This window comes from Dipodomys merriami, unplaced genomic scaffold, assembly GCF_024711535.1.
Source record: "Dipodomys merriami isolate MVZ:Mamm:240054 unplaced genomic scaffold, mDipMer1.0.p SCAF_3, whole genome shotgun sequence".
Taxonomy (NCBI): domain Eukaryota; kingdom Metazoa; phylum Chordata; class Mammalia; order Rodentia; family Heteromyidae; genus Dipodomys; species Dipodomys merriami.
Genome location: NW_027204492.1, coordinates 116826490 through 116852959, shown reverse-complemented (window position 1 = coordinate 116852959; position 26470 = coordinate 116826490). Strand labels below are relative to the sequence as shown.

The 26470-nt window shown below is 44.9% G+C and overlaps 1 protein-coding gene across 2 annotated transcripts in view; it reads left to right on the top strand.

The window, feature by feature from the left end:
* Positions 1–26173, top strand: part of Clcn4 (chloride voltage-gated channel 4) — a 61687-nt gene extending 35514 nt beyond the window's left edge. For both annotated transcript variants that reach the window (XM_070040910.1, XM_070040909.1), the window contains 7 exons: positions 3270–3476; positions 3585–3665; positions 4961–5506; positions 8471–8657; positions 9597–9995; positions 14336–14552; positions 23929–26173. In XM_070040910.1, the coding sequence (XP_069897011.1) occupies positions 3270–3476; positions 3585–3665; positions 4961–5506; positions 8471–8657; positions 9597–9995; positions 14336–14552; positions 23929–24019 (1728 nt within the window). In that variant the 3' untranslated portion in view covers positions 24020–26173. The remainder of the gene's footprint in view (positions 1–3269; positions 3477–3584; positions 3666–4960; positions 5507–8470; positions 8658–9596; positions 9996–14335; positions 14553–23928) is intronic.
* Positions 26174–26470: the final 297 nt, after the last annotated feature.

Genomic DNA, 26470 nt, shown 5'->3' with positions numbered 1-26470 from the left:
ACATTTAGTTTTTTAACTGACCTGGGGATGGAACTCAGGGCCTCACACATGCTAGGCAAGCACTGTACCATTGAGCTACCTCCCCAACCCAAAGTACATCTTTAAGTGTTCATTCTTCCTAGCATTTCCATCTAAAATGTGTAATATTTAGAATGGAAATACATTTGGAAGTATTTTTAAATGCAAATTTAGAGGAAAAAAATTGTATAATAAATGCATAGCCTAGGTTCTATAAGTCATATTTTAAAGGTAGCAGTCAGGGTTTCTTAAACTTGGTTGTTCCACTTTCTACTCCTGTTTGCCTCATTAATAGGCCCATGATCAGGTATCTAAGAACTCACTTCCTCTGGGAACTTATTCTGCATTGATTTTCTTTTTGAGTCAGTATTCTTTTTATTGTTGTTGTTGTTGGTGGTGGTTGTGGGCCTTGAACTCTGGGCCTGGGTGCTGTCTCTCAGCTCTTCAGCTCGAGTCTAGAGCTTTACCACTTGAGCCACAGCGCCACTTCCTCTGCATTGATTTTCTGTTTCTTACAAAATACCAGCACTCATACAGATATTTAGCAACCACAAAGAGTTCTGGTTTTAAGGGTTGCATCATCCAAATCCACAGCCATACATTTTGTTAAGGCTCTGATTGCTTTGGTCTCTATGAATTCAAATTAAAGAAAGCTATTGAATTTTGGCATCTACCGGGAATGAATTTGCCCTCCTTACTTCCTAATTTGATCATGACAATTTCATAAAATCATTTTAGAGAATTACAAAATACCTATTATATTGTGCATTTTCACTACATGTCATGGCTGGCAAAGGCTCAGATAATTTAGATTCTTGTAATTTTCTAAATGGTATGTATTATGCTTTTAAACTATACCCTGGGGTCTAAATCCACATTAACTAACTGACAAAAAATTATAGATAATTTTATTCAAGGCAACACAAAAGGGCAGGATTGTGGCAGGCATAATAAAACATCCCTTAAATAAAGGGATCTGAGGTCCCCAGAGCACAAGCTCAATTAGGCCAACTACCACTAGGTATAGACTAGTGTAACCACTGCTAGTACTCCTGCCATTAGTTAAAGAGTAGTTCAGGAAATATTGATTACTGCTACAAGACCTTTCATTATTCTATGAAAGGGGCTCCTTAATAAAGAGTAATATATATGATGTGAATTTGATCAAAGTACATTATATGCATGTTATGAATACTACAATGAGGTCCCTTTGTACAATTAATTGATGCTAATAAACATTGTAAAAGTACTAAAATAAAAAAGAAGGAGCTCCTAGAGTTTTTTTATTTTATTTTTTGAGGATCCCCCCCCCCGACTTGCTCAGTGCTCTCTCCTCTCTCCCTTTCCTCACCTTCTTTCTCTCTTTAGTTGAGAGGATCTCTTATCCATATTTCCTGGTTCGTAGTGCTTTCAAATTTGAAGGTTAGCTCACCTCACCACCCTTCCCAACTCCCTAAAGTTGGTGTGATGCACAATAGAAGGAGTTAGTAAAAGAACAGAGTGTTTCAGGACTGTCCCTTAAATATTGAGGAATTAGGAATATCTGAGTATTCATCTTAGATAAGAGTCTCACAGACTTGCTTACCCTGGCTGGCTTCTAACCACAACCCTAGATCTCAGCCTCCTGAGTAGCTAGGATTACAGGTGTGAACCACTGGCGCCTGGCTATTTGAGAACTTTTAAGAAGGCATTTTGAAGTTATATAATTGACACTGAGAAAAGATGATATTGCTCCTTTAGGTGTTACACAATGTGATAATAGATATTGACTAGGATTTTCATTGGCTCAGAGTCTGATTTATGATGTGAGGTGTGTAAATTGTTAGGCCAGCAATTTACACATGGACAAGTTGGAGGTAGAAAAGTTATTTAGCTATTTGTGAGACCCCTATTCAAAAGAATATCATTTGTGGGAGTAGACTTCAGTATACACAGTTAATTGGTCACTGAGCTAGGCATCCAGTTGAATTCTAAATGCATTAGGCAAAGATTCAAGTGCACTGGTAGGAAGACAGTCATTATTTGTCATTTACAAAATGGACCAAGTCTGAAACTGGGGCGAGGTAATTCTTTTGGTAGTCAAAAGTCCTTTTCAATACAAGAGGGTAGGATGTGATGGCAGAGAAGAGATCATCATGGATTCAAACATCCTGTCAAATATATGCAGTTAGAATATTAGGCATGTTTCTTTTCCAGCATTGTGTTAAGGATATTTTCAAATGGCCAGCAAAGTTTAAAGCAAATTGCATACTGTCCTGAATAGCATCATAAAATCTCTTGTCTTTCTGCTCCATCCTACTTGGGATGACATGAATCATGTTTCTATCCAGCATAACTATGCTGTCTTTGCTACTCACCCGTGAGTCACTTAGTGGATGTCTTGATGATCAGATCACCAGTCATAGATAGTATCATAGTGGTTGTGTTCCAGTCTCCCTTATGGTACTTAATAATGTCCACAGAAGTCCAAGCATGGTGACATTGGCAATTTACACATGCCAAAAAGAAGCTATAAATTGTGTCCTTTAAGTGAAAAGATGAAAGTTCTTGACTTAGGAAAAGAAAAATCATTGTATGCTGTGGTTTCCAGGAAATCATGCAGGAAAAATTATTTCACAATAGTTTTGCCTAGGTTTACTCTATTTTATTGATAGCTATTGTTGCTAATCTTGTACTGATCTAATTTTTTTTAGTTGGTCATGGGTCTTGAACTCAGAGCCTGGGCTCTGTCCCTGAGATTTTTGCTCAAGGCTAGTACTCTTCCCTTTTAAGCCACAGCTCTCCTTGTGACTTTCTGGTGGTTCATGGGAGATAGGAGTCTCATGGACTTTCCTGCCCAGGCTGGCTTTGAACCACGATCCTCAGATCTCAGCCTCTTGAGTAGCTAGGATGACAGGTGTGAGCCACCAGTGCCCAGCTCTGATCTAATTTTTGAGTTAAAGTTTATCATAGGCATGCATGCATAGGAAAAAAAAACATAGTAATGTTACACACACACACACACACACACACACACACACACACACATCTTGTTGAGGTTTCAGTTATACATTGGGGGTCTTAGAACATATCTCTATGGGTAAGAGGGCTATATGAATACACATTTCTCTTGGCATTAGATTATAGAGAAATCATAAATGAAAATAGTCTGTCCTCTATGTGACTTAGCGATTCTAGCTCAGAGGGAAACTCCGTTCCTAGTCATGGGCTGAAGTCGTTTATTCCCCCTTGCTCTCCGTTTTCGGTTTCAGATAAAGACCATTCTGAGTGGCTTCATCATCCGAGGCTACCTGGGGAAGTGGACCTTGCTCATCAAGACGGTCACCTTGGTGCTCGTCGTATCCTCTGGCCTGAGCCTTGGGAAGGAAGGACCGCTGGTGCATGTGGCTTGTTGCTGTGGCAACTTCTTCAGCAGCCTTTTCTCCAAGTACAGCAAGAATGAGGGCAAGAGGCGGGAGGTGAGCCCAGCCAGCTCCTGCCTGCAGTGAGTGGCTGCTTCTCAGACACTCGTGCTGTCTCCCCTTTGCAGAAGGCCCAGGAGCTGACTTACAACCTCTTTCCTTTAGGTGCTTTCAGCTGCTGCTGCTGCTGGAGTCTCAGTGGCCTTTGGTGCTCCCATCGGGGGTGTGCTGTTCAGTCTAGAGGAGGTGAGAGGGGTGGTGTGGGCATGCGCAGTTTTAACTATGGAATATGTGGGTGGTTGGGATTAACTCACAGAAGGATTGAATAAGGCTCCTGCAATTAAGCAAGAAGCTACTATTTCTCCTATTAAGTATGATTTCAAGTATTGTTTTAAAAACTGCCAATATAAACTTCTGGAAAGATTAACAGTATTTTCTTTATAGCCAACTTAGCTTCCAGTTTGGTTTGGGGACCTAAACAGCTCTTACCAGGGTTGGCAAACGTTTTCTGGGAAAGGCTGGATAATAACTAGCTTAGGCTTCTGAGGTTGTGCAGTGTGCGCCGTGTCCATGCACTCTGCCACTGCGGAGGGCGCGGGCCGGGCAAGCGGCTGTGCACGAACGTGGCTGCTCACCTTTAGACTCCGAAATTTGAATTTCATGTCATTACCACAAAATTGTCACACAATTGTTCTTCTTTTAGAGAAATATTTCATGGCACAAGTAGTTTTTTTTCTTTTCCAACTATTAAAAATCTTAAAAACATCTTCATAGTTCATGTAGCATATAAATGTGTATTTTCTGGAACACAATCTGTGGGTCATGGTTTTCCAACCCTTTATCTATTTTATTGTCCAGTCAATTAAATTCAGAGGTTTAGCTACTTTTAGGAGGACCACTGTGCTATCAGCAGTATCAAGAAAACCCACTTTTCTTTCTTTCCTTTCTTTCGGTGTTGGGGATTGAATCCAGGGCCTTGGGCATACTAAACCCAGGCTCTACATAAGAGGTATAGCTCCAGCCTTTCAATTCTCCAAAAAAAATGTAGCTCAAGCCAGGCACTGGTGGCTCACGCCTGTAATCCCAGCTACTCGGGAGGCTGAGATCTGAGGATCACCGTTTGAAGCCAGCCTGGGCAGGAAAGTCAGTGAGACTCCAGTAAACTACCATACAAGGTAGAATACCATTGTGGATCCAGTGGTAGAGCACTAGCCTTGAGCAAAAGAAGCTCAGGGACAGCACCCAAGCCTGAAGTTCAAAGCCCAGGACTGGCACAGAAATAAATGTAGCTCCAACCCACCTTGATTAGTATGCATTGCACTTTTACACCTACGCTGCTTTAAGTAGCTTTGCTGATGCATTTTGGTCATAACAAAACGTAGCCTGGTGAAGTGCGTGCCGTCCGCTCATCACTCGCTGGACAGTGATCTTGGATTGTGCCTTTTATGCCAAGCACCAGAAGGTGGCTGCCAGCCCAAGGGGTGAGACTCTCCTCAGCTCTGTTTGCATTCAATTTCTGGCTCTCCCCTTATTCATCCCAGGTCAGTTACTACTTTCCCTTGAAGACTTTGTGGAGGTCATTTTTCGCCGCCCTGGTGGCGGCCTTCACACTGCGATCCATCAACCCCTTCGGGAACAGCCGCCTGGTTCTCTTCTATGTGGAATACCACACACCCTGGTACATGGCCGAACTGTTCCCCTTCATCCTGCTTGGGGTTTTTGGAGGCTTGTGGGGCACCCTCTTCACCCGCTGCAACATTGCCTGGTGCAGGAGGCGCAAAACTACCAGGCTGGGAAAGTACCCAGTACTGGAGGTGATCGTGGTGACGGCCATCACCGCCATCATTGCTTACCCCAACCCCTACACGCGCCAGAGCACCAGCGAGCTCATTTCGGAGCTGTTCAATGACTGTGGGGCCCTTGAGTCCTCCCAGCTCTGTGACTACATCAACGACCCCAACATGACCCGGCCTGTGGATGACATCCCAGACCGGCCCGCCGGGGTTGGCGTTTACACGGCTATGTGGCAGCTGGCCCTGGCACTCATCTTCAAGATCGTCATTACGATCTTCACCTTTGGCATGAAGGTAAGTGGGGCGGGGGGGGGGGGGGGGAAGGAATATAGGAAAAGTGTGACTTTGCTGGGGACAGCACCCTCGTCTCCAGAATAAGATTGTGATTTCAGGGGAAAGGGGAAGTGGCCTTTCTTCAGTGTCCTCATATACTTGACCTTCTTTTCTTTTTTCCTTTTTCTTTTACTTGGTTGGTCGTGGGGCTTGAACTCGGGACCTGGATGCTGTCCCTGAGCTCTTCTACTCAAGGCTAGCGCTCTACCACTTAAGCCACAGTGCTACTTGCTGCTTTCTGGTGCTTCATTGGAGATCAGAGTCTCACAGATTTTCCTGCCCAGGTTGACTCTGAACTGGGATTCTCAGATCTCAACCTCCTGAGTAGCGAAAAGTACTAGCTAGATATGAGCTACCAGTGCCCAGCTTGACATTCTTTTCATCAACAGGGAACAATTCTCTTAGTATGAAGTAGAGATTGAATCCCATGTTCCCATGGAGGACACCGCCAAGGCTCAGAGGCCCTTGGTGGCTTGGTGAGACCTACAGATTGTGGGAGACAGAAGTGTGCGTCCAGTCCACTTCCATCACCTCCCAGACCAAGTGGTGAATGCGGGTTTCCCTGCTGCCTAGGTGATGGCAGGTGGTGAAGCCCATGATTGGCCCCATTTAGATGAGCGAACATCCCTTGAGCATGGGCTTCATCCTGAGTACTGTGCAGAGTCCAAGGAACACAGAGCACCCCCTTCCCCTCTTCCTCCCCCTCCCCACTGAATGCTGCCTTTGAAGAGCAAATGGCTCTGGGAGAGACACATGTAAACTCATCGGAGGTTGGAGACAGTACAGTGGCACCCTGCATACCCTGCCAGCACCAGGAGAGCTGGGAATGAGCATATCTCTGGCCTTCGTGTGCCTGGGGCCATGGCAAAGGCTCTTTGTATCCATCCTGCTGTGATGGCCAGTGTCATGAGAGCCTGCAGGGGGCAGCCCGTGCTCCCACTTGCGTTACTAAAATCAGCGGAGACAGCTTTTGTTGTTTTAAAACACTGTCTTCAATCAGCTCAGACATACTTAGAGAGCTTTTCCTAAAGAGCTTTCTTTTTATGAACTCCACCACTGAGTTATTATTGCTTTTTGTTTGTTTTTGAGACAGGCTGGCCTGGAATTTGTATTCTTCATACTTCAGCCTCCTGACTGCTGGGATGACAGGTGTCTGCCACTATGCCTAGCCAAACTGAACATTTCGAATTGTCCAGTTCATTGGCATGAAGCACATTCACAAAGTGGTGCGGTCAGCATCTCTATGCAGCTTCAGTACATTTTCCTTCTCTCAGAGGAAACTATTTGTGACTCTTTATCCCCCCCCCCCCCCCAGCCCTGGTGGCCACTCGTATGCACTCTCTCTCTCTATAGATTGGCCTATTTGTGATCATTTCATATAAATGGATTGGACCAAGTGGCCTTCAGTGTCTGGCGTCCTTCACTGAGTATCGTCTTTTCAAGGTTCCTCCATGCTACAGCATGGTGGTACTTAATTGGCGGGGGGGGGGGGGGGGCGGCAAATAGCATTCATTGTATCCTAAGCATGTCTCACATTTTATTTATCCACTCATCCTATGATAGACATTTGGATTGTTTCTACCTTTTGACTACCTTGAATAGTGTCATTATTACCAATTTTTAAACATGTTATTAAAATATATCATTTTTAAGGAGATGCGTACAACAGCATTTGACCTTCACAAATGCACGTAGTGATGGAATCAGAACCCAGGACCAGAAGCAGAACTCCCCTCCCCGAGCCCCCTGTTCTATTCTAGTGCTGTTGCTTTCTGGGCAGCATTTCTATGAATTGCCTCTTTTTAAAAGCTCTAAGAAATGCTAATTTCCCAAAGCACAACTGAAATTTGTCTCTTGAGAACAAGGCTGGGTGGACTTCATTAACCACCTTATCCATCAGTTCCTGCAGCAGAGATGTGTTTTTATATCAGAGGAAGATGCTAGAAGTACCCTTCAGTGCTGGCTGAGAGAAGTGTATTTGGAAGTTACAGGGGAGAAAGCATGCAGCTCACACGTGTGTGTCTTTGGTTATATAGTCTTGTGTTCTTGCTACCCCTCACCCAGCTGGGAAATATTCAGGATACTTTGGGGGAGCAAGCTTTATTAGGAAAGTGGGGGAGCGTTCCCCCGTGGCTCCGTCTCTCTCTCTCTCTCTCTCTCTCTCTCTCTCTCTCTCTCTCTCTCTCTCTCTCTCTCTCTCTCTCTCTCTCCTCTCTCTCCCCTCTCTCTCCCCTCTCTCTCCCCTCTCTCTCTCTCTCTCTCTCTCTCTCTCTCTCTCTCTCTCTCTCTCTCTCTCTCCTCTCTCTCCCCTCTCTCCCCTCTCTCTCTCTCTCTCTCTCTCTCTCTCTCTCTCTCCTCTCTCTCTCTCTCTCCTCTCTCTCTCTCTCTCTCTCTCTCTCTCTCTCTCTCTCTCTCTCTCTCTCTCTCTCTCTCTCTCTCTCTCTCTCTCCCCCCCCCCACTGTCCTTTGGCGGCTTTGGCCAGCCAGCTGCAGCGATGCATTCAGCATCTTCATTTTTACCTGGGAGCACTCACAGGCCCCTTCTTTTCCACTTTCATGCTGTGGCTTGACATTTAATTTTCCGAGGCAATGTGAGCGACCCAGCAAGGGGAGTGAAGATGTTCCTTTGGAATGCACTTTGCAGCAGGGTTTATCATTCTTCCGTCCCCAGCAGGCAAGCTGGGCAGCTTTTGAAGGAGAGGAAATGAAAGTGTCACACTGCATTCTCGGCTAGTCACAGTGGAGGCCACTGGCAGAGCAGGTCAAATCACTTGTTCTCCCTTTTCCTGGGCAGCTGACCTGTTTTGAGGGGTTGCACCTCCTTTGAAGCCAAATGCAAGCTCAGTCAAAGCGGGGGGGGGGCTCTGTTTCCTGGGGGCTGGGAAGCGGGAACTCAGGCTGCTTTTCTCTGTGTCCTCCCTCAAGATCCCCTCTGGCCTCTTCATCCCCAGCATGGCGGTGGGAGCCATGGCAGGTAGGATGGTGGGCATCGGCGTGGAGCAGCTGGCGTACCATCACCACGACTGGATCATCTTTAGGAACTGGTGCAGACCTGGAGCAGACTGTGTCACACCGGGACTTTACGCTATGGTGGGAGCAGCAGCCTGCCTAGGTACCGCCACAGATCGGATGGAGGTGGGCTGGGGTGGGGTGGGGTGCTGATGTGCTTTAGAGAACAGGCAAGAAGGGAGACATGGGCTTGATCATTATCCTCATGCAGGTATACTGAGTTGCAGTGTGGTATCGAGTGGGCTATTACAGTCCCAGTGGCTTAGCTCTTGCTCACTATATCAATATTACACACACACACACACACACACACACACACACACACAGCACGAGTTAGCAGAAGACTCTTCCCATCTAATCATTCAGGAACGCAGGCTGCTGGAGTCTCTGTCATGCCTCTCAGCAAGGGGTGACTTGCTTCCTTGGGGAACTACGCAATGTCTGGGAAGACAACTTGGCAATGTCTGAGACACACTACTGGAGGGTCATTTGTATGTAATGGGTAGAGCTAAGGATGCTGCTAAACTTGCTGGAGTGCATAAGCAAGTCGTGACAACAAAGAATGATCCCCCCCAAATCCCTTTAGTACTAAAGTCAAGAAAGCCTGATTTAAGCTTATTAGACGAAGAGTCCGTTTTCAGTCTCTCTGACTACTGAGAGATGCAAAGCTAGGTCCCTCATCCATCTAGCCTCACGAAGAATCTCTCCGGTTTTACAGTTTATGGACTGCTTGTTCATTCAGTAAGCCTGCCAAACCTAGATACGGTGCACTCACCAAATACCCAGGCCTGTGGACTGGGCGGTAGACCCCAGTCCATCTTTGGAGCCAAGCCCCCAGGCAGGCGCCTCCTGAGCATGGGCAGCTGAGTTTACCAACCTGAGCATGGGCAGTGTGTCCCAGGAACAAGCCTTTGTTCTCCAAGGATTCCTTAGCCTGGATTGAGCTGCAGCTCTGGGCTGCCAGCCTGCTGCTTTCTTCAGCTAGACTGTGGCGTCATGACTTGGGTTGAGCTTTGGAGTCTCACTTCCTCTTCCATTGCAGGAGGCGTGACCAGGATGACCGTGTCCCTGGTGGTGATCATGTTTGAACTGACAGGGGGTCTGGAGTACATTGTGCCCCTGATGGCAGCAGCTGTGACCAGCAAGTGGGTGGCTGACGCCTTCGGAAAAGAAGGCATCTACGAGGCCCACATCCACCTGAATGGTTACCCGTTTCTGGATGTGAAGGATGAATTCACACACCGAACCCTGGCTACCGATGTGATGCGGCCTCGGCGAGGAGAGCTGCCGCTGTCCGTCCTCACCCAGGACAGCATGACTGTGGAGGACGTGGAGACGCTCATCAAGGAGACAGACTACAACGGCTTCCCTGTGGTGGTTTCCAGAGACTCGGAGCGCCTCATCGGGTTTGCTCAGAGGAGGGAGCTGATCCTGGCAATCAGTAAGGAAGGGCAGGGAAAGCTCACTTTTTACTGTGAGGCAAATGGTCACTTTTGTACCCCTCCATTTATCCCAGGGATAAATTGCTCTGTTTTTGGCGCATGCCTGTGTTGCATGGGAGACAGGTCCATGGCATGGCTCACATATTCACATGACACTGTCACTCTCCATTATACCTTCTAGAATATTCCCGTAATGTGTCATGGGACTTTCTTTCCATGGTATGACTGCCAGTTGTCCCACTGAGAACAGGCAACTGTGTGTTCTTTCTGCCCTTCCTATTTCTAAGACACTAGGACACTTCCATTTTGACCACCTCTTCCTATGCTAAATAGTTTTTTTTTTTTTTTTGTCGGTCATGGGGCTTGAACTCTGGGCCTGGGTGCTGTCCCTCAGCTCTTCAGTTCAAGGCTAGTGCTCTACCCACTTGAGTCACAGCACCACTTCTGTTTTTCTGATGCTTAATTGGCGATCAGAGTCTCATGGACTTTCCTGCCTGGGCTGGCTTTGAACCTTGATCCTCAGATCTGAGCCTGAGTAGTTAGGATTACAGGCGTGAGCCACTGGTGCCCAGTTCTAAATAGTTTTTTAAAAAAAAAACAAAAAACTTCAAAATATCTTCCTCAATGGCTTTACAAAAATTAGTTTAGATAAGCTGTGTCCTCTAATTTTCATGTTTAGCTCCTCAAAGCAAAGATTGATCTACGTTTAGACAGCATAGCAAGTTTGTGCTTGAATGCTCAGTGGTGGTTCTCTCTATTATAGGACCTGTTGCAGAACAGGTTGGTGTCTTTAAGGTAATTAGCACCTTACAAATGGATTCTTAAAAAGTTGTTTAAGTAGGGCTGGGTTTGTTTTAAAATAATGTAATCAACAGCCTTAAAAATTATTGAATCCCTAAAATCTTTTAAGCAACGTTGAAATTCAGAAACAAAAATAATAAATGTCACAGAATCCATTACCTGTTGTGTAGCTCAGGCACACCTGTGAAGAGACAGCTTACTAATTTTGTCCAAATCCATTACTGTAATCAAGTGGGAAGCAGTAATTGGCATCAACCGGTTAGAGAAGAAATGTAAGCTTTGTAAGCAAGTACTCTCTCACATGCTATGTTTGGAATGTCTGAAGAGGCAGCACGCCGTGTAAATCATACCTCTCTGCTTTCAGTCAGGACGATAATAGTGTAGAAACTGTTATTTACACGGTTTGTGGAAAGGTGAGGGGTGTTTGGCTCAAAGGAATCAGACAAGCTGTTTTTCTGATCTAGGGAGATAGAAGAGCCTCTGGATTCTGCTGGGAAAATTCACGACTTGTACTTGAGTAATTCTATGTCCTTGTATGAATATAGAAATATAGTATTAAGCATCTCGCTAAAAAACTATTGTGTGTTGGGTTCACTTTTAGAGCAATCAGAAGCAAAAGATTATTGCAGGATTGACTCAAAAGAATTATTTAAAAGAATGGTAAATAAGGAAAATAAGGATTTCTTTCTTACATGTCATGTTTAAAATTGTAGCAGCTGCTCATATGGAGCTGAAAGGACTTTGTTATTTTTAATCCAGCTCTGGAATGCTGAAGCATAGCTCGTTCATTGTCTTTGTAAAGAGTGATACTTGGCACCACCTGGCCAAAAGGCCCACTCTCCCATCTCAGATTGTTACCATGTGGGGCTGTAGGTGACCCCTGTTCAATTCCGGGTAGATGGGCTTTTACCTCTTTTTGGTTTTCTCAAAGATGAGGCCCTTTTTGCACTCAGCAGGGTTCAGCCTCTTCTAGTTTTGCCTCTTACAATTAGGCAAGTAAGGGTTCAGAGAAGACTCAGTGGGAAGCCACAAAGATGATTAAAGGGATGGAAAGTTAGAGTTATGGGGACGAGTTCAGGGAATGCTCAGTTTTGTTTTGTTTCATCTGCTGGATGACTTAATAATGATTCTCTCACATGTGGAAGATGCTTGCTTGCAGAAAGGGATCATCCAGGTCTGAAGCAGAAGAGAAGTGTCAGATGTGTCAGATGAGCTATGTAGGAACAAAGACTGTTTCTGTCTGGGAGGGCTGATAATTATTGGAATAGGTCATGGAGAACAGTGGTGTTAACTCCTTTCTGCTGCAAATGTTAAAATATTTGGAGATATATGTACAGAATGGTTTCTTCCTATGTTCATAGACAACAACATAAAAATAATCTGCTTTTTCTTCTATATAGTCTTTATAAATCATATCATCTTTGTAACCACTATGGTGGTTGCTTCCAATTCCTTTCTCATTAACGATATCTGTGTTATTGATGGAAGCATTTGGGGGGTGGGGTGTGCGTGCGTGTGTGAGTGTGTGTGTGTGTGTGTGTGTGTGTGTGTGTGTGTGTTGGTAATATGTCTTGAACTCAGAGCCTTGTACTCTTGCTCAGCTTTCTTACTCACAGCTGTCACTGTACCACTTGAGCCATGCTTCCAGTCTGGCATTTTGCTGGTTAATTCGAGATTAAGTCTTGTGGATTTTTCTGCCCTGGCTGGCTTTGCACCTCGGTCTTCCCTCCAGATCTCAGTCTCCTGAGGACCTAGAATTACAGCTCATGGGTTTTCCTTCCTAATAACCTTCTCTGTGAAATAGGCTCTGTTCTACATGACAGGTAGTACTAGATAGAGTGACATTTGTTTAACTCATCCATTTGCCCATGCGTGCTTGTGACAAATGTCTGTTTTGTGTCTACATTGTCCTGGCACCGGGGATGCATTGGTGAGTAGGAGTTTATTGAGTGAATAGCTGTTAGAATCAGGGCTTCTAACCCAGGCAGCAGATTCAGAGGAAATATGAACTTGTTTCACTCAGCAAGTTGGTAAATGGTTCCCTAAGTTCCATTTGCTTTTCAAATTAAGGCATTTGGCAAATCCATGTGACCAGTTCTTGATTGGGGTTTCTTTTGTGGCTTGATCCAATCCTGGTGTTCAATCTAATTATTGAAGTAGATGGCAATCCTGTTATGTGGGACTTTATAAGAATCAATTGCTCTGTAGAAATGAGCAAATAAGTGTGTGTTGAATATTGCCTCTCTGCCCTTAGTGCTTAAGGAAAGCAGTGTCTTGGTGTGGGAGAGAAGTAAATGATGTATCGCTGGCAGCGTGAACCATTTGGGATCTGCATCTGAGAGTGTGTTGTGTGTCAGTATCATCTGGTATTTGTGGTTGAATCATATCCCATTTGATACAACAAGATTGAACCTGACCCATATAATAGACAGGCATTTGCCCAGCAGGTCTCTGTTCTTCTTTTCAACAGAGACCCCTTTGCAGACTCAGCCTGACCCCAAACACTGCCAGTTTTCCATTCCAGCACTCTATTGCACTAAGTATCCTTAGAGGAGGGAGGCATTTAGACTTGCATTTTTGAAAGAACAATATAGGTGAATAGCAGTCTTGGAGATTCATTTTGAAGCAGGCCCTGCTGTACATTTTTCCTAACCTTTTCCCATGAACCAAAAGAAAGATTAAAATTCCAACAGAAGGAAAATCGCCTTGGAGAAATATCTTGAGACCGATGGATTTATTTCATGTGTGACTTAAAATAGCCTGGGTTTCTAGCACTGCATTAGGCTGTATTTCTAATGAATTCCTGTTACCCTACTTTTACTCAGCTTCACATGGCCTTGCCTACAGACAGAAATGACTAATTGCTACCATAATAGTTTTACTATCTTCCTTCAAGAAATCTACAGAATGGCCCATGTTTAAGAGAGGAGACCCAGTGGGCAAGGTGCTGAGGCTTTTCTGCAGTTGATTCTTTGGTCCCAAGGCTCATATTTGGGACTGGGCTGCATTTCTGGGCTGTGAGCCTGGGCTGGGCTTATTGTTTTTTTTTTTTAATTTCTTTTTGGATTCATAATGCCAATTAGACCAATTTTAAGTTGGTTTGTAAAAAAAAATGAAAAAGCACCCCCATGTATTAAGGTCACTGGGCAGCTAAATGAGGTTTCTTGTGATGATCAACTTCACTCTGTGATGAGGTGTAGATGTATTTATAAAGCAAGGACGGGGGGTGGCAGGCGGTTCGGGTGCTCTGCAGTACAGAGGGAAGAAGTGAATATCCCCAAAGGAGCCCTGCGGGTTGGGTCCATCTTGTAAGACATTGGCAGCGGATGGTTTGGTCACTGCGGGAGTCCCTCCCACAATAGCTGCTTAAGAGAGATGCCAGTTTCACAGATGTCTGGCTGAAGCCCTCATTTTGAATGTGCCCTTTTCCTTTGGGACTTCTTTCCTGCGGGATCTTGGATCCCGTGGGGGGAGTATGGGAAATGTGTAGAAGATTTTGCCTGGTTTATTGTTCCTATTCTCCTCCCCCTCGTTGTAGAGAACGCCAGACAGAGGCAGGAGGGCATTGTGAGCAATTCCATCATGTACTTCACGGAGGAGCCCCCTGAGCTTCCGGCCAACAGCCCCCACCCCCTGAAACTCCGGCGCATCCTGAACCTGAGCCCTTTCACAGTTACAGACCACACACCCATGGAGACGGTGGTAGACATCTTCCGGAAACTAGGGCTCCGCCAGTGCCTGGTGACTCGGAGTGGGTGAGTAGCTGTACAGTGGGGACAGGTTATGTACTATGGCCAGACTGGGGAGAACAAGATGACGACAAAGACGTTGTATCCAATATTAAAGAACTCTTTCCAATGGAGGCAGACCAGGTAGATACATGAGGCCGATGAGCTATGGTGAACAGATTGAGAAGCAAGTGTACATGGAGCTTTGAAATCTCAAAGTGTTAGCAGGGAGCCAGTGCAGCCTAAGAAGGTGGAGAAAGCTCTAGGGGACACTACTGCCTGCGCTCTGTCTGAAGCTTGACTCAAAGGGAGGAGCCGGAAGACAAGGGCTTGGCTTTGCTTTTCTACAGCCACAGGACCCTGGGTCCATAACATGACACATATGCTCCAGGAACTCACAGGGTTGTACAGAATGAGCATCGAGACCTCAGGACTTAGGGGGGAAATGAGGTTAGGCATGCAATACTAAAAAAACTTTATCAGGAATATAGTATAACAAAGGGAAGGAAACCTAATACAAACACAGTAGTTTTACACATGTTGTATGTGTTAACTGGTTAAGAAATGCATGGATGTAGCAATAACTATGTCACGTAACCTTGGAAAGGCCGAGGTTGGCCATGCAGTGGACATCAGAAGGGCTGGAGCTCAAGAGCTCCGGTGAAGGGTGGAAAGAAGAAGCTAGCACTGCAGGCTGGATGGTGTGGCTCTTGACACACACGTGACCAGAAGCATGTGTGCATGTTGAATGGTTGCATATATGTGCATGTTGTGTATTTCCTGTGATGCTCCTTGTAGTGGGGCACAATTTTTTATGCCATTCTCATGGATGAACGAACAAAAACATTCACAAAGTCCATATTATGTTCTGATCTTTCCCTAATATATCAATCCATTGGAAATAAAATCACCTTTGCCAGAATAAATGGGATCGGAAAGCTAAGAGGTTCCTTAGGCCCATCGAGTCTCTAAAACTTGTGCTTTGTGTGATCACAAACTAGGAAAGACACAAACTAGGGTCATGACAGTGGCAGAGCTGTAGCTCCTTGAGAACTCTCCTTCAGGTTCAGAGATGTGCCCAGATTCCAAAGCCTCAGAAGCTTGCAAGGAGAAAGGAGTTGGCTCAATCTTTTTTTTTTTTTTTTTGGTTGGTCGTGGGGCTTGAACTCTGGGCCTGGGCGCTGTCCCTGCGCTCTTCAGCTCAAGGTGAGCGCTCTACGGCTTGAGCCACAGCACCACTTCTGGTTTTTGAGTGGTTTATTGGAGATAACAGTCTCACGGACTTTCCTGCCTGGGCTACCTTTGAACCACGATCCTCAGATCTCAGCCTCCTGAGTAGCTAGGATTACAGACATGAGCCACCAGTGTCCTGGCTAGTTGGCTCAATCTTGATGGCTTAAACACAGACTCACTCTCATCCTTCTAGGCACAGAGATGAAGGCATGGGCTGTGGAGCCATGGGGACCCATGATGGTTTCTTTTTATTTTTGTCTGTCATAGGGCTTGAACTTGGGGCATGGGATCTGTCCCTGAGCTCTTTGCTCAAGGCTAGCACTCTACCATTTTGAGCCACAGTGCCACTTCCGGATTTCTGAGTAGCTAGGATTGCAGGTGTGAGCCACCACTACCTGGCTTCCTATGATGGTTTCTTGAGGCCTTCACAGAACCCAGAGGCTCAGCTATCTAATTTAGTTTACAAGTTAAAAGTCTGGAGTCAGGATATTCTGGGTTAACTCAGTAGTTCTCTGCTTTTTGGGGTGGGGGGCAGTACTGGGGTTTGAACTCAGGGCCTTTTGCTTACTAGGCAAATGATCTACCCCTGGGCCATGCCTCCAGTCCAGCCCTGTCTCAGTAGGGCTGGTTTTGATCCCCCAGAGGCATTGGGCAATGTCCAGGGATAATTTTGGATGTCATTACTGAAGAGAGGTGATACTATTCTCTGGTAGGTAGAAACCAAGGCAAATACAACAAAATGTTCTGGCTCAAAATGTTACACTGCTGTTGAGCTCTGCTAGCCTGGATGTGTGTGTGATCATGTGAGCAGTCCTATGCAGTGGCCTTTCTTCTGCTGACGTGTTATAGAGGTCCAGGCTCTGCTAGGTTTCGGTGTGCACATTTACTTGCCAAACTTCAAACGGGCAGGACACAGAGGAGTGTCTTACACATGGGCAATGCAGTCAGTGGACAGTAACTTCTTTTCTTTTTTCTTCGATTGTGGGGCTTGAACTCGGGGGCCTGGGCGCTGTCCCGAGCTTCTTTAGTCAAGGCTAGTGTTCTACCACTTTGAGCCACAGCTCCACTTTGGGTTTTCTGGTGGTTCATTGGATTTAAGAGTCTCATGGACTTTCCTGACTAAGCTGGCTTTGAACTGTGATCCTCAGATTACAGCCACCTGAGTAGCTGGGATTACAGGTAGGAGCCACTAATGTCCAGCTTAGAGGTCATTTCTGAGTCAATTTCTCACACTTGAGGGTGCATCAGAATGGCTGGCAGGATTAAAGCTGCGGAACTATTTACTGATCGCTGGGATCTTGAGTGAGGTCTGGCAGTGTTCAGTCTGAGCAAGCTCCGGGGTAAGGCTGGTCTTGGGAAGCCACTTTGCGAACCCTTGAGATTGATTTGTACACTTGGGTTTCCAGTGCTCAGCACACATACCACTGTGGCCGCCCATGCCATCCTAAGTGTATAGCAGTTTCTCCTTTCCTTTAAAATAATAATCCAATGTCAGTTATCATTGGAATTTCCAGTGTAGGCAGGAAATTCTGCCCTGAGCGCCTGCTCACACCTCCTGCAGCCCCATGAGGTTTTCATGTGAGGATCTGGGTGCCAAAATTGGCTCCGAATGTTCTGTGAGAAAACAAAATCTCCCTCTCTCTCTCTTTCTCTCTTTTTCTCTCTCTTTCTAGCTCTACATATTTTAAACAAACACAGATGCTGATACATTAGTGCTGGCAAGGGATTCTTGTTTGCGGGTCCTTTCATCTTCATCTCCTTGGGCTTTTTGCCAGGGCAGGCCCGGCTTAGGCCAGCTCCAGTTTTTGATGCATGCTCCTGCCATGTGGCGTCTCTGCTCTGATGGCGGAGAGCCGGAGCCCGTCTCCTGACCTGCATCATCTGCAGGAGGTCCCAGGGCCGGGGGCCCAAGGTATTTGTGAAACCAGACCAGGAACCGGCGCTACATTCTTTGTCCCCAGAATGCAAAGCTTGAGAAAGTCTACCGAAAGTAAGGACAAATTTGCCTGAGGTTTCCCCTAGAAAGGTTCTAGAAAGGAAAAGCAAGTAGGAGAAATAGTGACAGATTTCTCCCCTCCTCCTCGGTGGTCCAGAGGGGTCTGATTATGGGCAGCTTTCTCCAAAGAGCCTAGCTGCATGAGTGTGCACAGATATGGCCCTTTATAGCTATGTATGTATGTATGTATGTATGTATTTATGTGTTGTTGGGGCTTGAACTCAGGGGCTAGGTGCTGTCCCTGAGTTTTTGTGTTCAAAGCTATCACTCTACCACTTTGAGCCACAGCATCACTTTCAGTTTTCAGGTGGTTAATTGGAGACAAAAGTCTCATGGACTTTCCTACCTAGGCTGGCTTGGAACCACAATCCTCAGATCTCAGCCTCCTAAGTAGCTAGGATTACAGGCATGAGCCATTTAGTGCCCTGCAAGATGTGGCCATTTATAATTCACAAAATTCACTTGAACCCAAAAGAGCTAGAAGTAAAACTACTTGATTTAAATCAGGTAGGACTTTTGCACCACTAACAAAGCCTGCTGGATTTGATGTTGCCTCCTCGGTTGATGGGAGGTTTTATTTTCAGTAATTACTGTCACAGACCAGGGCACAATTTATGCCTATGGGCATAGGGAATTGATTGTAGTCAGTTCCCCTCTATGGTTCTTCCAAAGTGTTCCATTTCTTGAGGCAAAATCAACCCAGGAAATGCCGCCCCAACCCAAGTGTGGACAATGTAGGACCAGGTGATGGAATTTCTACATTCTCTGCTGATGGTACATTGCATATTTCCCAGAAAGCCACTCTTACTTGAAAGCTTACAAATAGGAATAGTATTGAAACTGTTTATGGGCTTGTGCCAGGTAGTAAGTGATCCTTTGTTTTGGATTATGAGGAGTTACTTCAGTGAGTGATTGAAGTAGTTATAAGGGCTGGGCAATGGTGATTCACAAAGCTCAAAGCCATCCCGGGCAAGAAAATCCATGAGACTCATCTCCAGTGAACCATCAGAAAACCGGAAGTGGTGCTGTGGCTCAAGTGGTAGAGCACTCACCTTGAACTGAAGAGTGCAGGGACAGCCCCCAAGCCCAGAGTTCAAGCCCATGACTGACAAAAGAAGGAGGAGGAGGAGGAGGAGGCAGAGGAAGAGAGGAAGGAGAACGAGAAGCAGAAGGAGAAGAGGAAGAAGAAGCAGAAGGAAGAAGAAGAAGGAGGAGGAGGAGGAGGAGAAGGAGAAGAAGAAATAATAATATGAGGATAGGAAGCAATCTTCCAGGGTATCCTTGCCAGAGACCATAAACCAACAGGGATGGGAATACTTCAGTGCCTTTTAGTTTGGGCAGTGGTTTGCTCTCAGCAAGGAGTGATTTTTTTTAACTCCAGCCACAGGAGACATTTGGCAGTGTCTGGAGAATTTTTGATGGTTACAACTGGAGCAGATAAGGATGCCTCTGTAATTTAGTGGGTAGAGAGGCCTTCCGCCCAACAAAGAAAGGTAAAGCCCAGGCTGAGGGTTCATTTAGCTGCTGCTACCTAGGAGGTGACCTTAGTAGAGTCTCCCCGTTTCCTTTATATAGATTTGGTTGTAGTGGGGCTTCAAGTGAAGGCCTTGTGCTTGCTAGGCAGGTGCCATCTGCCTTTAAATAGTATCCCCTACCAGTACCCAAACTGTCTCCTTGCTGTCACGACACCTTTGAAATTAATTAGTATCACTGGAAAAAGAACAAAATGTGTCTCCTTTGGGAGGAACCTCTTCTTCACCTGGGCTTCCTAGCTCTGGGCTTCTCACCTGCTTCCCAAGGCTGCCAGAGCACAAGGACAACTCCAAGGAAATGGACTCATTGAAGTTTCCATGGAAACAGAGTGATTGACTAAGTACTAGGAAGCAGTGCTCTTGGGAAATTGTTACTTTTCATGGGATGAATACAATCTGCCCTCATGGGCAAGATAATGAGTGCATTTCTTATCAAGCATTGTTGCCTCCTTTGTCCTTATCATCCCTTCCCATTCCCCCCTCTACCCCCCCCCCCCCCGCCGCCCTGCACCAAAGTTGTAAAGTTCATTTTTCCACATAACGTCTTGTACATCTCATTGTTGCAATGGGTCCACCTGTATCCCTATTTAAACAATTTGTTTTTTTCCTTCCCCTCCACAAATTATACCAACATCAAATACAGTGAAAGCAGGGGGTGGATATACAAAGCAACAAAGAAATATCCTATAAATATGTTAGAAACAATAGCAAGAAAGAAAAAAAACATTTGCGTCTTTATCTTGGGGTTCATTTTGCCTAACATCAACTTATCTGACCTTTTCTGCTTGTCTCAGACATATACTAGATATTGCAAATAAGGGAAGCCATGGGACCTATGTTTCTCTGGGCCTGGATTACTTCACTTAATATAATTTTTTCCAAGCCTTTCCAGTTCCTAACAAATGGGGCAATGCCATTCTTTCTGATGGAGGCATAAAATTCCATTGTGTATATATACCACATTTTCTTGAGCATTCATTATCTCTTGTAAACTGCTCAGAAAAAGCTGGTAGTGGTGCTGTGGCTCAAGTGGTAGAGGGCTAGCCTTGAGCACAAAGTACCTCCAGAGACAGCACCCAGGCCCTGAGTTCAAGTTCTAGGATGACAATTTAAAAAAAAAAAGAAGGAAAAGAGGAGTCTGGTCTTAGCAACCTTCATTGTGGTGTGATGAGCTCAGAGCCTTGCCCGGCCATCTGCCCTCATTCACATGAATGCATGGGGCTGGCCTTCTTGGAAGAAGCCAGCATTTCATACAGTAATAATAATAATAATAATAATAATAATAATAATAATAATAATAGTGTTTGGTTCTTTAGACATGTCATGTTTCAGTACTGTACTGCCATGACTGTACCAACATCTTTTGGGAACAAACTAGGTTTATTGTGGGGTAGGGGGGAGGGGGAGGCTGGGAAGGGATGGGAAGGGGAAACAAAGGAGGAGGCAACAATGCTTGATAAGAAATGTACTCATTACCTTGCCCATGTAATTGTAATCCCTCTGTACGGTATTTTCACACACACACAAAAAACTAGGTTCATCTAAATCACTGTGTGTGTTCACGCATGCGTGTGGGTGTGTATGTGCTAGGACTGGGACTTGAACTCAGGGTCTCACACCCTTAGCTTTTTTTTTTTTTTGCTTAAGGCTGACACTCTATCATTTGAGCTACACCTCCACATCTGGCTTTCAGTTGGTTAATTTAGAGTTTTTGTCTGGGCTGGCTTTGAACCTGATTCTCAGATCTCAGCCAGCTAAGTTGCTAGGATTTACAGGTCTGAGCTACTAGCACGTGGCTAAGTCACTTCTATATACCTTTTTAAAAAATATACATTTTTATTAACATTAGTGGTACAGGAGGTTTCATTTTCACAAGTCCAAATATGCTTACAATGTACCTCGATGAGACTCACCCCTCTGTCACATTCCTGCATTTCCTCTTCTCCTCCCAAACCGTCTCAATAGACTTCCATTTTCACACATGCATATGAAGTATTTGGATTATATTCACTCCGTCACCCTCTCCCTGCCATTAGTACCCCACCCGGTGGCAGGACATATTTTATATTCCTGTCAAACATTTATTTTTGTTTTTTGTTGTGTGTGTGTGTGTGTGTGTGTGTGTGTGTGTGTGTGTGTGTGTGTGATGGGGCTTGAACTCAGAACCTGCACACTGTCCCTGAGCTCTTCTGCTCAGTGCTAGTGCTCTACCACTTTGAGCCATGGCTCCACTTCCAGTTTTCTGGTGGTTCATTAGAGGTAAGAGTCTCACGGACTTTCCTGTCCCAACTGGTTCTGAACTGTGATGCTCAGATCTCACCTTCCTGAGTAGCTAGGATTACAGGCGTGAGAGCCACAAGCACCAGGCGGCACAGGGCTGTTAAAAAGGCAATTAAAGTTCAATTAGGGCAGAACCCTAACCCATCAGGACTAGCGTTCTTATAGGAAGAAGAGGCCCAAGGAGAATGTGTGTGTGGAGAAGAGGCCATATGAGGACATAGCAAGATGGTCATTCTGAAAGCCAAGGAGCAGTTAGGCCTGCTGGCACCTTCATATGACGCGTTGAGAATGAATGTCTCTTATTTAAGCATTTTGTTCCGGCAGCCCAGGCTGATAAATACAGAGACTCAGACTTGGCTTGTTGGGTTTTGTAGAGAAGCATCTGTTTCATTGGGTCTCTTTAGCTTGATAGAACTTTGATTTGTAGAAGTGGATTGAAAGTCGTGAATGGCCATGGCTAAAGTCCAGGAGCTCAGAAGTGCTTCAGTGAGATCCTACCCCACTGTTCTCATCTCTATCCCCATTTAGGTGACCACTCCTTGCCCTGGCTAGTGTCTGGTATGCTTTTTTGTGTGTGTGTGTGTGTGTGTGTGTGTGTGTGTGTGTGTGTGTGTGTGTGTGTGTGTGTGTGTGTGTGTGTGTGTTGGTACTGGGGATCTTGAACTCAGGGACTTGTGCTCTCAGTTGGCTCCCACATTACTCAAGGCTGGCACTCTACCACTTGAACCATACCTCCACTTTTGGCTTTTTGCTGATTAATTGGAAATAAGAGTCTCACAGACTTTTCTTCCCGGGTTAATTTTCAATTGCTAGTCTCAGAGCTCAGCCTCCTGAATAGCTAGGATTACAGGCGTGAGCTACCAGCATCTACTATGCTTTAAAACAAAATTTTTTATTGTAAAAATAATGTACAGAGGGCTACTATGCGTTTGAAGGTCCCCTTTCAGTGCTTTTTTCTCTTCTGAAGTTATTCCTGAAAGATGGAGGGAAAGAGGCAGTATTTATCATCTCTCTTAATGTGGCAGATGAGGGGACTAACAAAACACAAAAATACATCACATTATCAAGGTGATTTAAGGCCCATGTGATCAGAGACAAAAAGCCAAACTTCCAGCCTGACTGGCCCACTAGGTGGGTCTGACTTGAATACTCCTTTGAACACTCATGGTAGTCACTGTTAGTAAAAGTTGAGTTTGAGAGCTGGTGGTGTCGCTCAAGTGGTAGAACCCCTGCCTAACAAGCATGAGGCCCTGAGTTTAAACTCCAGTACCACCTCAAAAAAGGTCAGTTTGGCTAACTTAACTTTTATTAAACAAAGGCTGGGGTATTACAGTTGTGTTTTCTGATTTTTCTTTGTTTGATATGTCATCCATCAATTTATGTAGCCACAGAGTAAAACTTACTTAGCGACGTGGTATTTCAGTGTGAGGCTGCTGCACCTTGCCTCTGTATTGCCCCTTCTGGAGTGCATTGGCTAGAGCGTGCATTCATTTGCAAAGTTACTTGGCAATGTGAATTCTCTTCTAGCAAATCTTTCACTTCATCCAGAGTTTCTAATGAAGTGTGTAATGAAATAACGAAGCAAGGGTTGTGGCAATGGTTGTTTAGTTGGACACTGTGTGAATGCAGGGAGTACTACTTACTTTTTTGTGTGTTTGTTTTGTGTATAGGTTGATCTATATCAGAGATTCTGGGAAGGGGCATTGTTTTTATAATTTGGATAAATGGTCAGATGGGAATGTCACATTTTATCTTTCCAGCAAGATTAAAAATTGGGTACATTTTATTTCACACCTCACATTTGTTATACTTAAGGTACACAGGTGGAATTCTTTTAGTGTGGAGTCAAGCTTTGACCATGGCTTCTGTAAGATTTTTTAAATTAATTATAATCTTCAAATTGAAGCTTGTGGACTAGTCATTGTAGTTTTACAGCCCATGTAATGCCCAAGCTTGCAATACCAGTGGGTTAACGCAGTAAAGCATTATTGTCCTCAGACGTCCCACCCCATGTGGCTTGCAGATGTGGGAGGCCCGTACATCCAGCCACCCAGATCTTTAAGTCTGGTGGCTCCTCTGTAGCTCAGAGTCCTTCACTGGCTCCTCTACTCTGGCCGCCAGATGAAGAGAGTGGAAGTGTGTGTGTGTGGAGGGGGGATTTGCAGGAGACCTAGGAATGGCACTTATCACCTTCACCTAGAGACCATTGGCCAGTGCCCCACTCACTGCACCCAATCATAAGGGAGTTTGGGAAACTTCACCTCTCTGTGACCAGGTGGGTAAGGCCCTGGGGCTTAGGGACAAGGATGAGTCCTAAAAGACACCAGGCTGACCTCTTTCCTCTGTTTTGTTTTCACTCTAGGAGGCTTCTTGGCATCATCACAAAAAAGGATGTGCTGAGACACATGGCCCAGATGGCAAACCAGGACCCTGAATCCATCATGTTTAATTAACAACAAGGTGGCAGTTATTTCGAGCAAATCACTGGCCGTATCATTTTGAAAGGAAGAAACAAATGACATGTTATTATCCCAACAAAGGATATCAGAAACAAACATTTTCTTTAAAAGGAAAGAAAGTGGAGACTTTTTTTTAAAAGCAAAACTATTAATAAGTAGGCATTTGATAGCTTTAATCCTCATGAGTTCCCAGTGGGTTTCCTAACGAGTTTCCTAACTGCTTTTGGGGCACGTGGGTGGGTGGAAGTGATGTGGATTTTTGCAGGGCCATGGAACCCAAATGCCAAGTGGAGGATCTTTGCCCCTTCTACTCAAGGCTGATGTTTGCAACTTGCGAACACATGTGAAGCTTTGAGTCCAAAAGACGAAGGGGTGTTGGCGTATCCTTATTTACTGGGTTCTGGCCTTTTGCTGCTATGTTACTGAATCATAGTAAAAAAAAGAAAAAAAACATTTGCACTTACTTTGTTGGAAAAGAAAAAGTTGTACACAGCAAGCATGCCGTGGCGGGGCTGTTCCTCACCATTCTACTTCTTGCTCCTGCTTTTGCCTGTTGTTTTGCTTCTTGGTTAGTTTCTGAACCAACATCAGAGGTGCCCACCATAATGGATATGAAGAAATCATGTGTGACCAGCATCTTGGGACTGGACAGTGAACTATTGAAGCATGCAGTACTCTGTGTAGTTTCCTCTCGTGCAAGGGGACACATCCCTACTCTGAGGGGACACAAAACTCATCATTGATTTGCATCCTTATTGGTTCATCTATTTATTGCTGTTGCCTGTACATTCTTAAATATTAATCAGTCCAGTATTTTCCATGGTTTGTGGCCTGTATGCTCTCAGCTTGCTATAGTGTGTTTTAATTTCCAAGCAACATATACAAGTAGAACCAGCAATCCAGTGTTGCTACTTATTTTTTCCCCTCAGGTCTTTTAAGATAAGGCTATGAAGAGGGTGAAGCATATGAATTCTCAGTGGGAACTCCTCCAAATGGATTGTAAGAGAAATACTAAATTGATTCTAAATATGTTCCATTCTCCTCTCTGCGGGATGCAAACTGTCCAGTCTTAATCTCTAGGCATGTGCTTTCATACAAGCAATCACAGCACAGAAGGACAGAGTTACATTTTGTACAGCCAATTTAAGCATTGGACATCTTTGTATTTGAACTTAATGAACATTTTAGTCGGTACTTGTGTCTTTTCCATGGGAAAGAATCACCTGTTTTAGATGCACTGTGTGATCTGCACTAGGTTCCCCCCTCTTGCCTTTGCCCTTAGTCCCTGTCCCTCCCTTTTCACTGCACCATCTCACCTTCTCCCCTCTCAGCGCCACTGGACACTGATGAAGGCACACATGGCCTTGACTGTAAATAACAGCAACCCCACCCAGCAGTACTGGCTGAGTATGAAATTGGGAGACATCTGTCCCAGGACTGGCTCCCTTATAGCACCAGGGATTCAAATCCCACCTATTTCTTTTGTACCTTCCTTCTCCTCTGTCCTTTGGCTTATTGCCTGCCTCATGGTTGCAAAATAGTTACCATGATGCCGGGCATCATCATGTATGCCTTCTACCTGAGGGGGAGTCAAGTATGTGGTTACAGTGTGTATGGGCAGAAAGCAAAGCTTTCCGCAAGATGCTCAGCATATAACCGTGGGCTGCAGTTCTGTCACGTGGCTCGCTCTAGCTACACGTGAGAGTGGGAAGGAAAATTCTGAGCTAGATGCATTACTTTCTGAATGAAACTTAGATTCTTTTAATAAGGGAGGGGGTTTGGTTCTTGGTCGGGAACATATCTACTAGATTAAATTCCACCATTGTGCCCGTCATGTCCTCTTTACTCTTTGGTTTTTCATACCCCCCAATATTCTTCTAACCTTCCATGACTCAGATTTCATATGGAATTCCCAAGCAGAATCCATTTCTTAACTCATAAGAATGATCATTTTTGGATAAAAACCTAGCTACAAGTGGATTTCTATGAATCTTCTTCTAGTTGTTATAAGAAATATGTGGTCTCTGGATTAAAAAAACTAAGTCAAATTATACTACGGAAAACTGTAGTTCCAGCTATGTATTTCTGTCATTAATTGGCCTCCTCCAAAATAAAATTAATTAGCCACTTTGGTATGGAAATAGAGAACTTAAACTTTGGTCTTTGAATGAAATTTGCTGTCTCATTTACAACATGGAGATATCGTCACAGATCCCAACATCAGTGTTGTTATTGGGGTTCTCACAGAACATGCGTAAGGGAGGCTAGGTTCTTCTGGACTGTAAATCCTAATGTGTTAAAGGTTGCTTCATATAGGTCCCCTTGTTCTCAGTGGACCTGTAATGGAAGAGAGGCTTAGATGTAACATGGCTTTGGGTCATCCAGGAGACCCTTTTAGCAGAAACAAGTAGCTGCATAGAGAATAAATGACAGTGGAAAGGTATT